Genomic DNA, 14,833 nt, shown 5'->3' with positions numbered 1-14,833 from the left:
GGGGGGGGGGGGGGGGGGTTTCTATGGAGCAAGTCTCCCATTGCTCTCGCAAATCAGGTGGGTTGTATGCTATGTTGCTAGGACTCTCCGAAAATGTTGTTGGGTGCATGTCGGATCCGACACGGTGCAACACCATTTTGGAGAGTCCATGCGACATAGCTGAAGGAAACTAGTTGGAAAATGTCGCTTAATGGGGAATATATCTTCGTCTTTTCTATGTTATCTATTTCAGTGCAAAATCTATCCTTTTGTTTACTTGAGATATTATCATGAATATATTGTTGCCTAATTTGACATTAGGGAAGAAATGGTCGTGCATTTTTGTTTTCTCATGCAATGAACATAGTCGTGGGGCCAAAAGAGGATAGACAGCTAATGACGGGCCTCCATACAGTTGCTGATGTCCATTGCTGTGACTGTCGTGAGGTTCTTGGCTGGAAATACGAACGAGCTTATGAAGAGACGCAGAAGTACAAGGAAGGGAAATTCGTGCTTGAGAAGTCAAAGATTGTCAAGGATAACTGGTAGTGCACCGTGAAGTCTGAAAGTGTGTGGATGCTAATACATGTTAATCTTGTTAAATCAATTCTCATCAATTCAAAATGTCAATTCATTGCTCTGTAAATTTCTTATGTTTATTGTCCAATTGGATTGAACATCTTGAACAATCTTGTAAATATTTTATCTCCAAAATCATAATTTGTTAATATCACAAAATTATAATATCTGCTCCTTTTGGTTTCTGCTATAGACTGCATGAATTCTTTGTCATGGATAATACTTCAATACTCTTTTCTTTGCTTTTCTTGTTTACACTTGGAAAAGTCCATCAGATTGACATTGTGACATGATGAAAGATGTTTGATAATAACTCGGGAAACGTTGCAGCTATACTCGATAGATGTAGCAGTTGAAGTTCATATGAACTTGTTACAGAAGTTCAGTTGAACTATGGTTTCTTAGAAAGAATGTGTTTGGCTGTTAAGTGAGATTTGGCTCCTATATGTAGTTGGCTGTTTCTTGATGAATAGAGAGGAAGTGTGAAGGAAAACGAAGTGAATGTGGTTGCTTTGTCCACAGTTTAATTTCTACTACTTCTGTTTTCTATATTTGTTGCTGGAAAGGAAATGCCTCGCTGGGAATTTCTTTTCGAATGCAGATCATACGATGATTCACGTTCTTCAACTTGTTTACTTCACATAACTCATGTCTCTTTGACCTTTTAGTTACAACAACAACAACAACATACCCGGTATTATCCCACACCATGAGGTCTGGGGAGGGTAGTGTGTCCGCAGACCTTTTGGTTGTGACATCAGTACTATTTTCTATCGTGGTAAAACCAGTACAGCTTTTGAATATACAGCAAAACATCCCATAAACTCTTCATATACTAAAAAACTGAACACTAAAACTCGTAACTGAGAAAGAATACAGAACCTCTACAGTTCAAAAGCAAACACTTCTCCTTATGAAGTCTCACTTAATGAGCATGTATGCAAAAATCAAATCATTCTCATGATACTGCAGAAAGAATTGTTTGCATGATTTCGCGGCAATAACATATTCTAAGTGCAGCAGAGGATGTACTTCTTTCATGCATTTTCAATTTTCACGTGAAGATTACTAATAATACTGCACATTTGATGGCAAAATTTAAACCTGAAGCGTCGAGCTACTCTTTGTCATTCTTTCCAAATGAAAAGAAACAGAGAGAAGTTCAAGATAACAAAAAGACAATAGGATAAGTAGTTATTATACTGTGAACACCTGAAATATCCAAACCATGAGTATGTGCAAAAACCAAACTGAACAAGTTGCCAAAAAATGGTAAAAATTTGGCTTCGCCCGGACTCGAACCGGAGACCTTCAGTGTGTTAGACTGACGTGATAACCAACTACACCACGAAACCATTGTGAAAGTCAATTTGCTCATTAAAGTAAATATTATTATTTCTCCAGTGGATTTCTAGCAATCTTACGTTAATAACGTTGTGACCTAGTGTTCTCAAAATCTAATTTTGCAGCAAAAATGAAATTCTATTCCATTTAACTGATATTTCTAATTTTAAACACGATTTAACATTTCTAGTAAATTCTTCATGTATCAATAAACTGAACTCAAAAACTCGTAACCGAGAGAGAACACATAATTTCAACTTGAATTCATAGCTCAAAACACTTTTGCTTATGATAACTCACTTAAGAGCATGTATCATGTATGAAAACCATATAATTGCCTCCTTCTCAACTTTCTACGAACCTTAAATAAAGGTTGCTAATGGTGCTGCACATTTATTGGCACAAGTTCAACTTGAACCTCGTGACACTGATCTTTGTCATTTCAATCAGAGAAGCAAAAAGAAGTTCAACATAACAAAGGGAAAATGATACTCTTCCACATCATGTGAAGCCATTAGCTTATTATTTAGAAGTCTCCTGGAAACTCACTGAGCAAAATGTCTTCATCAGTGGTTTCGTGGTGTAGTTGGTTATCACGTCAGTCTAACACACTGAAGGTCTCCGGTTCGAGTCCGGGCGAAGCCAAATTGTTACCTATTTTTTGGCAACTTGTTCAGTTTGGTTTTTGCACATACTCATGGTTTGGATATTTCAGGTGTTCACAGTATAATAACTACTTATCCTACTGTCTTTTTTCTACATTTTTTTGTTTGTTTGTAGGATCTTTGCATAGATTATAGGACTGATTGTTATTGGTTTATTGCTTGTTTGGTTCTATAATGCCGAAACACAAAATAACTTGTGAACTGATAGGGGCTCCTTGGTAGTCTTTCTTCATCACTTCAAGTTATTCATGTCAAGCCCAGATGACTTAGTCTTATAGCAACTTAACGGCAAGCCGTGCACAAAGCATTTCGCATTCACGAGGGGCTGAGGAAAGGGCTACATCCCTAGGGGTGTGATGTCGACATCCTACCCTAATGCAAACATTAGTGGTTGCTTCCATGGCTCGAACACCTGATCTATAGACATGGAGACAACTTTACCGGTGCTCTAAGGCTTCCCTTCTACTTAGTCTTAGCAACTGCTGGACTAAATTGTTTGAGCAAGAAACTGGAGAAATTTGTGTACCGGACGGATGTTATGAAGGCGAAATTGGACGAGATGACTTTATTCCATGTTAATAAAGGCTTGAGGAAATTCACAAGCAGCATATATTGTTGTCTCTCCCTCCTAGCCCCAAAAAGCGCAGGTTGCTTTAATACTGAATGGTAAAACAGGCTTCTTTATAATTTGTATTTGAATTTGCTAATGAAGTATCATCCCATTCATTTATTCCCTACTGTTATCAGACAAAGCAGTAGAATAGTATAGGCAACTATTAGGTAATGAATGCATTTGCTAACTATGGCTGAGTACAAATATTTCAGAAGGAAATTTTCTAGAACAAGACTTAACTGAAACCATCAGTCTAATGCTGTTCTCATGAGGTCAACTCAATAAAAAGGCTGGCCTGAGGATGTAATCCGGCATCTTTCAGGGACAAAGAAAGTTTCTCTGCGCCATACACGGTGCGGGGGAAGTTGGATACCAGGCTGTAATTGTCAACCTCAAGGCATCCCAGAGAATCAACATAGTCATACAGCGATTGTATTGTTGTTGTACAATGAAACCTCCTGTCCTTGCGCTCTCCAGTAGGAAACCGTACCAAAACCTGAATGATCCAAAACAAGATTAAGAAACATCAACATCAAAACCTTTCTGATCACTGAGAATCACATAAAAAATTTAAAGCATTAGAGCCTGAGATTATGCAGTTTTTATATTGCCCTCTGTTTCCTCTTTAATCATCTGCATTTAACATGTACATTTTGCTCAACCTTAAGAAACCAGTTAACAAGTACAAGATAATTTTCAGGATTCCATATGCTTTCTGATAGATCCCTTTACTGGACAGCTTCTATTAGCACTATATCTTCTCTGTTCAAATTCTTTCCAGATGAAATCATTCAAGACTGAACTGAACGAGACTCTATAAACAATGGTTTACCTCCATGTATATGTTCTTCGGAGCTAAGACAATCAAATGAATGAAATGAAATTATGTTAAGTCATGAAAGGAGAATCATGAGATAAGACTTGAGCAGTTAAAGTTTCTATCTTACAGGAAAAACCATGCCTTTCACAAAATTTGTAAAATAGACTTATAATATGAGAATAAAGAGCAAGATGATTACTTGAGTAACATCAGGACCCTTCTCAGGTTCAGTTCCCAATGCCAAAAGTTTCTCCTGGCGCATTTTAGCTAATGCAGCTTCTCTTTCAGCAGCTTCAAGGGCAGCTCTTTCCCGGGCCTCTTCTTCCTCCTTTCTTTTACTTTCAGCTTCAGCACCTTCCCTTTCCAGCCGCTCTTGCTCTTCTTTCCTTTGGCGCTCTCTAGCCTAGTAAAGGGCAAAGAGTTCAGCTATGCAAAGCATTTTACCCCCTTGCAAAAATAACTTGAAGAGGGAAAAGGCATATTCGGAACCTAAAGCACTTACCTGATCAGCTTCTAGCGCAGCGCGATACGCAGCATCTTGCTCCTCCCTCAAACGCATATTGTTTCTTCTTTCTTCTGCCTCAACCCTAGCCGTGACAAGCACAGGGGCACTTTCCTCGATCACTCTTTGCAGTACTGTAAGCAATTCTTCAGGAGATTTTGGCCCTTCCACCTGCAGAGCGTTGATCACCGAAATAAGCATATAAGTCACTAAGAAGAAGATCAATGAAGCTGGTTTATTTTTCTACACAAAAAATGGGTCATCAAGACAAGTGTGCTTCCTTCAGAAGTAGTAGCAATTACAGTATGACAGCTCTAGTTTGCTCCCTTTTTTTTTCCTTCTCTTTTTTGTGGGACTCTTATGTGGCGACTGGTGAATATAGCATCATTGGTTTTTAACACTTTAGGCTATAAGCCTAATAACGTTTTCTGCAAAGTTAGGTTTGCAGGTAAAAAGGGCAAAAAAGCACCAATAGAAAGCTGGAGGACAATGTTGTTTTCCAAGTTGACTATCCCACTTCAAACAATAAGTCCACACTTAACCATTCTGATAATATATGTAGCATCAAAAATCATGGAAGGCTTTCAAGTTCACTGTGAATAAATTAGTTGCATTCTCCTATTATCCCCTTAATGTCATTCCTTCGTACAGCCATGTGTCTTGTAATGTTACTTTTTGGAACCTTTACATCTATGGCATATACTCTTGCATTTCTCCTTTACTCTTCTATTATTTTGACAGGAGGTTGTTTAGGTTCATACAACTTATTTTGATACAAGTACCAATTAATTTCAAGTCATTGCGCATACTTAACCAAAAGAATGTAAGATTGTTCATTCAAAAATGAAGAAAGGTAATGTTGTGATTAGAGCCCATTTTAGTAAAAAGAAGATAAATTATTCTCTTGATACATACATTCAGCAGAAGTCACGCTGACATAGAGACAGTCAACTGCTTGGGTAGCGAAAGGGTGAGGAGTACGACAGGGATCAACCATGTTTTCCTCTATTTCATCAAATATTACAATTTCAACAACAAAAAAAGAGGGAAAATGACAATAACCATGTCCTTTTTCCTTATAACCAACAACCATAGGCCTTCGTCATGTTTAAATCACTAAAATAATCCCACTTAAGCCACGAACAAAGGATTAAGATGAACTGTATATTTTTGTTTTATTTTTGGTGTAAAGAAGCACTTGTACAAGATGGAGAATCTCTAGTAGATCTCATAGGCTCCTTGTAGCTGTTACAAGATTGGTTTTTGTCTATTTTGGGTCTTGTAACCTGTTACTCCTTAGCACAATCTTTGTGCTAGTGACAAATCTTATCAATATATTGGAATCTGTTACCATTTCAAAAAAAAAAAAAAAATAATCCCACTTAAGCATTCAACAATCAGATGTGCTCGAACAACTCTAGAAGGAGTACACATAATTCATAAGTCACTTCTAGATACAATTTTAATGATATGACAAAAGTTCAAAATAATAGCATATAAACTTTGTTGGAATTAGATAAGCAGCTGAACTAATATTCCATAATTCTAGTTTAACATCTTGAAACTACCAATACTTCAAGTACAAAAAATCCTCTGATTTTCCTTTTTGTCTGTTTGATTAAAAGTTATTTTTAAAGGAGTGAGAAGACAGATCATATGCCTTATTTGTGGACAACATAAAATTATAAGCCACATATGTCATAGATTGCTATGCTGCTTTAGTTATTAAGAAGACATGTAGCAAATCAAAACACTAATGGAGAATTCCCCATCTAAGCTGATGGGGGTAAACCAATTGTGCAATGTTGTAACTAGAGCAATCTTTGCCTCAATCATATTATGTCACAAGAAACAAAGTTCTCAAATCCAATCAAACATGTCAGCCACCGCTACGTCAAATTTTGGCACGCAGTACCTCACACAGCAATAAACATTGGTTATCCATAAAGTCCAAAAACTATAAAGGGGCAAACTCTTCACCCTTTATCTACAAAACATAATTTACCACTGTAGCCAAACTCTTCACCCTTTATTTAATATCGTGTTCAGTTCAACCAAATATCTCTAGGAGAACAACTGATAATATACAAGCAATTCATGCATTAAATTGTGTGCTTAGTGGCCAATGGAGCTGGAATGAGAAGCATTGGAGACAAGGGATCAATTCCTAACAAAGGAAAAAAATTAAGGTGATTTTTTTTATCTATCTTAGCCTAGCCTTGAGCACAGTTTCCAATTACCTATACTGATGGAAAGATGCATGAACCAAAGGAATAGTCAAGGTGCTAATAAGCAGACACGAACTATTATGACCAAAATATACACACACGCAAAAACCAACCTACACATTATTTCCATAAATGAACATTCAATCCATCATATACTATACCAGTAATTTGCAGTAAACAAAACAATAATATAACTGTCGTGTAAATTTACAATTCTAAATGACTATAAATTGTTGTACCTGCTGAAGCAAAGCGATCCTCTGGTTCGTAGCAGCCATTACAACAGCACAAAACGGAAACCTCGAAGCCTTCAAACTATTACTCATCTTGAAACCTTCACTAGCTCTAATACTTCCACCCCAAGCAACAAAATTCTCAGTAATAAACGCCACCAAATCCTCATTACAAAGCGTTCTCTCACAAAACACCGGCGTATCCTGATGATCCGGCGAATGCAAATAAACAAAAAGTAGCTTATACTCATTTCTAGACCTCTGCAACGCGTCCATAAAACCCTCAGCTACAAAATTCGGCCTTATATTACCAAAATCCCTCTCAAAACTCGCTACAAAATCCATAGCCTCTGATACTGCTGCAGATACTGACACTAAACGGGCCGACGACTCACCATTTCGGACCGAGTTCAGCCCGATCATGCTTAATCCATACGATAGAACTCCACTAGCCGCCCATACACCAAATCCAACAGCTCCTGAAATTAGCCCTAGACTACCGGAGATAATTGAAAACGGCAGCGTAATAATCTTCCAAGCGAGTCCTGGCGGCGGTCCATGAGGCCCACCGACAACAAGTCCGATTTCCACTTCTTCGGGAATTGTACTAGTGGTAGCTTCAGAAGCAGTGACAGTAGCAGAACGGTAATTTTCGGTGGAACTGGAGGTGAAATTTGAGATCGCTAATTCGAGATCCCAATTATGTGCGGAGAGAATTTCAGTGCATAAATCGGAGTCTTCGAGTCCAGTTATTGCTTGAAAATTAGCTACTTTTTCAGCTACATCATCCATTTCTGATTTCCCCTTTTCAATTTCTCACTATATTGGTATAATTTTCAGAAGAAGCTTAGGAAGTTAGGGGTTTTGACTACTACCTGTTCGATGAAATGACAAATGAGAGTATGAGATTGAAAAAGATGGATATAATTGTTTCTATTTTATGGCCAAAATTGCCTCTGGCTATCTTGGAATTACAAATCTGCCATTCCCCATGTTTTTCAGACGGAGCAGAGATATCAATTTACAACTACCAAGAATAATGTGATGTCATTTGCGCACTACTATGACGACTCGGGGCCCCGGAAACTAATACGGCGTCGTTGTAGTTTTGAGCAAATTAGCTATGTGGCGGTCGCCTCAAACAGAAACAAATGGGTCACAAAAAGATTTAAGTAGGTCGCTACTCAATCCAGCAACACTTTAGTGGCGACCAATGAGTCGCCACAAAGCTAATCACCGAAAATCTAATTTCCTTGTAGTGTGAAAATGAGAGATTAATTTTTTTTTTCTCTACACTTTAATATTATACTCTTTTTCCTCATTGATATTAATATACGATAATATCAAAAATTAGTTCTTCACGGCCTATATTTTGATTGTTTAACTTAAGGCCGGCAAATGGCCGGCCCCGGGCCTAAACCGGCCTCGTGGGCCGGTCCTAAGTGGGCGCGGGCTTTGTAGGCCGGGCTTAAACGGTCCCGGATTTCGTGAGCTATTGGTAGGAACCGGACCGGGACCGGGACCTAATGGTCCCGGACTAAGTGGGCCGGTCCCGGGCCTATGTGGGCCCAAGTGGGCCTGGCCTATTTTTTTTAATTTTTTATCTAAGGCAATTTCTTGTAAATTATATAGCTTTTATATATATATATATATATATATATTAAGATGAACTCGGTATCAAACTTGCGAATTAAAGTTCATTTAATACTTCAAATTAAAGTTCAGTGCCTTCAACATAATACTTCAAATTAATCTAACAAACTAAAACATTAAGCATAATACGTCTAATAATTTTAAAATAACACAAATTGTCTCAAATCAACTTAAAATCTTAAATACGAATGTCTGGAGAACGCGCAAGACAACTCTTTATATGCCTCCTTAAACAGCATGTTCCCTCCAACTTTGGACGATGAGTGAAGACTCGATCACAGTTCTTGCACTTTATTATGTAAACTTCTTCATTTTCTTCTACCACATTAAAGTGTTCCCAAACAAATGCGCGCGCTCTAATCACCGCGCATGATTTAACTTGAATTAAGAATATGAGTTTGAGAAATGAGAGATGAGTGAAGACTTGAATACTTCAATTTGAGTTTGAGAAATGAGAGAGATTGATGATCTTGTGAGAAAAATGAAAGAATGAGGGGGTATTTTTAGTTGAAAATAGGATAAAAGTGTAATTATAAAAAGTTTGGGGTTAAAACAAAGTTGGGGGGTTAAATGACTATTTTAGAAATAGCAAACGGCTATTTTTGCAGGCCAATGGCCATTTTTTAAACTTTAGTAACGGCTAAAAAGAATTTGGAATAATTTTTTTTTTAAAAAAAAAAAAAGCCGTTGGGCCCGTTTGGGACCGGTTGAACCGGCCCACTTAGCAGCCGGTCCCACTACTAGAAATCCTGAAAAAAACGACCACAAAAAGCGACCAGTCTTGGTCGCTTATTGGCCAAAAAGCGACCAAACGTGCCTGGTCGATATTAAGCTGGTCCCTTTACCTTAGGGACCAAAGTTGGTCGCTAATTAGCGACCAACTTTGGTCTCTAAAGTCAAAGGACCAAATATTCCGGTAAAGACACTTGCGACCAACTTTTGTCGCTATATTATTTTAATATTATAAATTTTATGGACCAATAGTTGGTCTCATTTGTGTAAATTTTATTTTTTTTTATTTATTGTTAATTATAAAGTAGCGACCAACTTTGGTCTGCATACGAAATATTATATTTTAAAATCTGGAAAATTGCAACCAAAGTTGGTCGCTATATCTATAAATTTTTTAATTATTTTTTTAAAATAAGCGACCAAAGTTGGTCGCTAAATACATGAATTAATTTTTTTATTTATTAATAAGCGACCAACACTGGTCGCCATATTTCAAGAAATTGTTAATTTTCTGGTAAATAGCGACCATCTTGGTCGCTTTTTGGGAAATCTGAGTTAAATAGCGACCAACCTTGGTCACTATTTTTTCACAGAAATTATTTTTTTTTAAATAGAAAGCGACCAAATAGCGACCAAAGTTGGTCGCTTTTCTTGGTATATTGCTGGCAGGAACTGGCCTCTTTTGGCAGCTACACACCTGCCAGCTTACAAAATTCCTATAGGCAAATATGCCAACAACAGCAACAACAGCAACACAACAACAACAATAACAACAATTATAATGAACAAAGTATAAGTTCAATAGACCTTTATACTTTAAGTTAATTAGCAAACTAATAGTTAAATGTTATTACAGAACATATCGAAAACCAATTGTATTTGTCTAAGCATAAACTAATAAGTTCAAAGATTGTTCTCTACATCATTATCATCACCGTCTGATGAACTTTCTTCACCATGACGGTATCTAGAATGGGCTATTTTGTCGATGATGGAAAAATGACCACGGGAGGACGGGAGGAATGAGCACGGGGAAGGCGAGCCTCTGGCGATGACTCACGAGACCGGGGTTGGAAATTGCCAGAAGCTAGGAGAGTTTTAATCTGCTCTTTGCATGCCCTTGCATGCCAAAGTACTGCATATCTCTAAGCCTTTCTCTCTCCTTAGCGGCTTCTAGCTCGGATGTGAGCTTTGCCACAGTCTCCCGCATAGAGGCAGAGGCTCTCCCCCATCAAGTTGCTCGGCTTGGGAGGAAGTCCCTATTCTTGGCATTCCATACTTATAGCGATGGAATTCTCTTATTAGGAAGCCCGTATACCTTCCCCTTTTGGACGCCAGCAGCCTGCGTCCACATTCTCTCAGCATCCTCGTCCGATAGTTGGATTGGCGCGCCGGACTCATTAGGTGGCTGACTGCGTATGAATTGCTCCACTTCACTCTGTGAAGCGACTATATAGAAAAATAATATGTGAATTACTATTTCCAAATTTATATAAAAGTAAATCAAAATTCTTAATGAAAGCGAAACTTACATGTACAGTCGAGGCTCGGCCCCTCGACCCACCTTTCTTGGTCCGTCTCTTTCTTCTTCTTCACAAATATGAGTTCCTCCTTTGAAGAGTTCATCTTGGTTTCATGCGGACTGCCCCAACTTTTTTTCCTGAAAAACTCATAAATTTTAGCTTGAATAAACAGAGATACATATACTAAGAAAATTAAAATAAATTAAGCAATTACGTACCATTCTTCATTTTAATCGTCCTAGGCTGACGCACCTCCAGTGTGCAAGGATCCTCCCTTCTCAGATGCCCGGGCTTTCTTTCCTTTTTCGCTCTTCTCTAAGAACTCTGCTGTAAGCCATTGCCTTTGCAAATCATCCCATAAATCCTGAAGCATCCAGCCAGGCTTCTGGTTCAACTGCCTAGCTTTGGAGAAACAATGGGACAACCACTTTCGAGCTTTGAGATGGAAGTTTGCAGCCACTTCCGCGCTATAGCGGTGTTCCCATACACACTTGCTCTGTATTTCAAAAGTCAAGTATTATATGAAAATATCATAAAAGCTATATTCGATATATTATACTTAGCTTTTATTAGCTAATAATTATTCAAAAGTTAAGTGCATTAACTGCTTATAATATAATATTAGCTAAAAGCTAATAAATGATTATACTGCTTAAAAGAATATTTATACCTTAAATTGATTGAAGATTGCCTCCTTGAGAGCGAATGGGAATTCACTCCAAGTCGCATAAGGACCATCATAAAGCTTTCTGGTGGCTTTGGTGATGATCCTTGTAGTAACATTACTAGGGATGAACCTGCAATTTTATTAAAAAAAATACATTAATATCTTAGTAAAACTGTACTAAACAAAAAAAGTTAAAATAACAAATAACTCTTACTCGTCACCCTCAGGGACTATGATGATCCTGCCATATTCATCATAATGCACCTCCTCGTCATTAGCAGCATCATTGTCCGAAGCATGTACATCGGAGGCATGTGTGGAAGGTGTAGGGGGTCAGAGCTAGTATCTCGCAGGCGAAGGCCTGCAATAGATGGAGTCCCAGATAAAGATGGCTGCGAGCCCTGGGACTGCGAGCCCTGTGAGTGCGACACAGCTGTATGGGCCGCAAGTGGATGAGACACGGATAGCTGTGACCCGGGTGGCTGTGACACGGATGGCTGTTATCCATGTGGATATGACATGGATCGATGCGATCCATGAGCTGCTGATGGATGCGATCTATGTGGATGTGAGACAGGTGGACTGTATGTAGGTCGTACAGTCCCATGGCCCTGTGAAGAAAGACCTGGCGCCTGCACGAAGGTGTAGGGCTGGACATGCGCTGGCAGCTCAGAATAGCCCTGGGGTGGAGGCGCAGGCACAGGCATAGGCACAGGCATCTGTGAAGAGGCAGGAATGGATTGACTAGTACCTTCTACCCTCTTCTTTTGTTTCCTAGGCTTTTCTCTACCCCGAGAACCAGTAGGATCACTGTTACCTCGACCCTTGCCTGACATCTGCATGACATAATACAAAGTTAGATTGAAACATATAAAGAAACTAGCTATAACATGAGTTATTAAAGAAACCAACTTTTTAAAGCTGATCGACATATAGTTCCTCGTCCGAGAATTCTTCTTCCTCACTAGTTTGAGCTTCATCAGTTGATTCTCCTTCCTCGTTTTCTATAATTCTTGCTTCATCCATATCAACTTCTTCCAATATGTGTTCAGGATGTTCCAAATCATTTTCTAAAGGCGAAATACATAAACAGCCCCTTCAAGTTGTCCTCAACGACCAGCTGAACACCTCAAGTGAGCCTATTTTCAATTAGACCCTTTATTTATTCACAATAGAAGATCAACTAAACACCCGACCATGTCAGCCCCCATTGCGTGAAATCCACTCTCTGGGATGCGACTTGCCAACCTAAAATTAGGTTTTTTCTTTTTTTTTTACTAAAATAATGTGGACCCCACTTAATTTTCATACCCCCTTCTCCTCCAATTCTCTCCTCCACCATTCAACACCCTCCTCTAACCCTAAATCACCTTTGCCTCCATTACAAAAGAACAAACTTACCAAATATATCATCACATCAAATTCAACAAATTTAAAGTTAATGAAGAAATAATTGCCAAATGAACGATTGATCGAGCAAAAAAATCAGCAAAATATGGGAGCTTTGCTTCAATATGTCTGTTGGCAAGATTGCTTCCCTTGTCAGGTGACTGAAAAGAAAAGAGATAGCCAGATAACAAGGTAATGGAATCCTGCATGATGCTCAAAAATTTATGTCATATGGTTACTGCCCGCTTTCCAAGTAAAATTAGGGCCTTATTAAAAGAGGAAAGGTGAGCTCAACCTGCAGAATATCATAAAGTTTCACACCCAACTGATTTCTCTCACTAAAGACATATATATACAACTTAACGAACCCACTTTGCCCGAGTATATGATTCAGATGTTTGTCATAAATCCAGCCACCTATCATGAACCGGAGATAAGAGTGGACAGATAATGTTGTTCCTTCATGTTTAATAAATTAAATCAAAAGTACATGAAGATGGGTCATTCGAATTTCCCGAAAATTTTGATAAATGGGTCATTCGAATTTCCACAACTTTTATAAATATAGAAGATGAGTTTGAGGAAGATGAAGTTGAAGTTGGAGGTGGGGGGAGGGGGGGGGGGAGGAGAAAGGGACGCTGGGGAAGGGTTTTTTCATTTTAAATTTATTTTGTTTTTTTTTGGGTTAATTTGTGTTAAGTTTTAATTACAAATTACACGTGTCGTTCATTGATTGGCTCATTCGGCAAGTGTAACTCACGCATCTGGTATACAGTACCGGGATGTCTATTTGATTTACTTAACAGACACTTGAAGTGTCTACTTGATAAATAGGTCTGTTGAGGTGTTCAAATGACCGTTGTGGACAACTTGAAGGGGCCATTTATGTATTTCGCCTTTTCTAAAACTTCGTCCACTATTTGGTGAACACTGGAGATATCGTTTTGATATGCAACATCTAACACATTCTCGACTTCTACCCTACCCACAGGCTTAGTTTTTATTACAACCCACCAATCAGCCTTATTCCGCCGCAATGGATAAGGAGCATAATACACTTGCCTAACATTATGTGCAATTATGAAAGGATCATAGCGATCATACTCCCTCGTATGATTAACCTCAATTATGTTGTATTGATTGTGTACTCTTGTACCTCTTGTTGGATGTGGGTCAAACCACTTGCATCTAAAGAGTATCAATTTCTTATTTGGCCAACCTGTATATTCTAGTTCTATTATTTCTTTGAGCACACCATAATAATCAATATCTCCATCTTGGTTGCCATCACCACCTTGAACCCACACCCCACTGTTGTTGCTATTTTTATTTTTAGAGCAATCCTCTGTATGAAACTTATAACCATTCACAACGTACTTAGACATGGTTGTGACCTCAACCCCAGGTCCCCAAGATACATCTTTCAAAAATTGATTTACACCATTATTTGGATCATTTACCTACAAATCGTTAAATAAATTCATAAGTTAGCATAACTTCCAAACATTGTTTACCTACATAGTATTTTAGAATATTTTAAGGAGAAACTTACAAATTGTTTGAACCACGTATCAAATCTCGTATATACAGCATCATGGCCAAATTGACCCACAAAGTGACTGTGACACATCAAATATTTTTAGTAGTTGCATGGAGATGTAATCACAGTAATTTTTAGATTTTGATAACTACTAAATCAATACTTACTTGAGATATGGTACAACTTCAGGACAATTTAGCAACACGTGAAGTGTAGCTGACTTGTACTCCATATCACTCAAACTTCTCTTTGTAACATCCTTAGAACATCGGCCTGGTTGATTGAATATGGACATAGGCGGATATAATGGATCATTCCTAAGGTCGACCGTGTGCCTGTTGGGCCTATTCCTAGCACATGCCACAT

The 14,833-nt window shown here is 38.3% G+C and overlaps 2 protein-coding genes and 2 non-coding genes across 7 annotated transcripts in view; 2 read left to right on the top strand and 2 right to left on the bottom strand.

The window, feature by feature from the left end:
• Positions 1-725, top strand: part of LOC109224874 (protein yippee-like At4g27745) — a 2,228-nt gene extending 1,503 nt beyond the window's left edge. For all 4 annotated transcript variants that reach the window (XM_019389435.1, XM_019389432.1, XM_019389433.1 and 1 more), the window contains exon 4: positions 301-725. In XM_019389435.1, the coding sequence (XP_019244980.1) occupies positions 301-528 (228 nt within the window). In that variant the 3' untranslated portion in view covers positions 529-725. The remainder of the gene's footprint in view (positions 1-300) is intronic.
• Positions 1,840-1,913, bottom strand: TRNAV-AAC. Its single transcript has one exon. It is a non-coding gene; the product is annotated as a tRNA-Val (tRNA).
• On the top strand, positions 2,474-2,547 carry TRNAV-AAC. Its single transcript has one exon. It is a non-coding gene; the product is annotated as a tRNA-Val (tRNA).
• On the bottom strand, positions 3,232-7,959 carry LOC109224873 (plant UBX domain-containing protein 10-like). Its single transcript, XM_019389431.1, has 4 exons — positions 6,970-7,959; positions 4,503-4,673; positions 4,200-4,403; positions 3,232-3,676 (listed from the first exon to the last, which is right to left on the bottom strand). The coding sequence occupies exons 1-4, from the start codon at positions 7,753-7,755 to the stop codon at positions 3,446-3,448; spliced, it is 1,392 nt and encodes a 463-aa protein (XP_019244976.1). The 5' UTR covers positions 7,756-7,959; the 3' UTR covers positions 3,232-3,445.

This window comes from Nicotiana attenuata, chromosome 4, assembly GCF_001879085.1.
Source record: "Nicotiana attenuata strain UT chromosome 4, NIATTr2, whole genome shotgun sequence".
Classification (NCBI taxonomy): domain Eukaryota; kingdom Viridiplantae; phylum Streptophyta; class Magnoliopsida; order Solanales; family Solanaceae; genus Nicotiana; species Nicotiana attenuata.
The sequence above is the reverse complement of the archived record's forward strand: the minus strand, read 5'-3'. Positions and strand labels throughout refer to the sequence as shown.

Bases quoted from the DNA above. Each gene is read 5' to 3' on its own strand.
- LOC109224873 (XM_019389431.1), bottom strand. From the start codon at position 7,755: ATGGATGATGTAGCTGAAAAAGTAGCTAATTTTCAAGCAATAACTGGA. The intron at 4,674-6,969 runs GTACAACAATTT...AACGCTCTGCAG, and splicing joins GGATCGCTTTGCTTCAGCAG to GTGGAAGGGCCAAAATCTCC. The intron at 3,677-4,199 runs GTAATCATCTTG...TGGATCATTCAG, and splicing joins AGGGTCCTGATGTTACTCAA to GTTTTGGTACGGTTTCCTAC.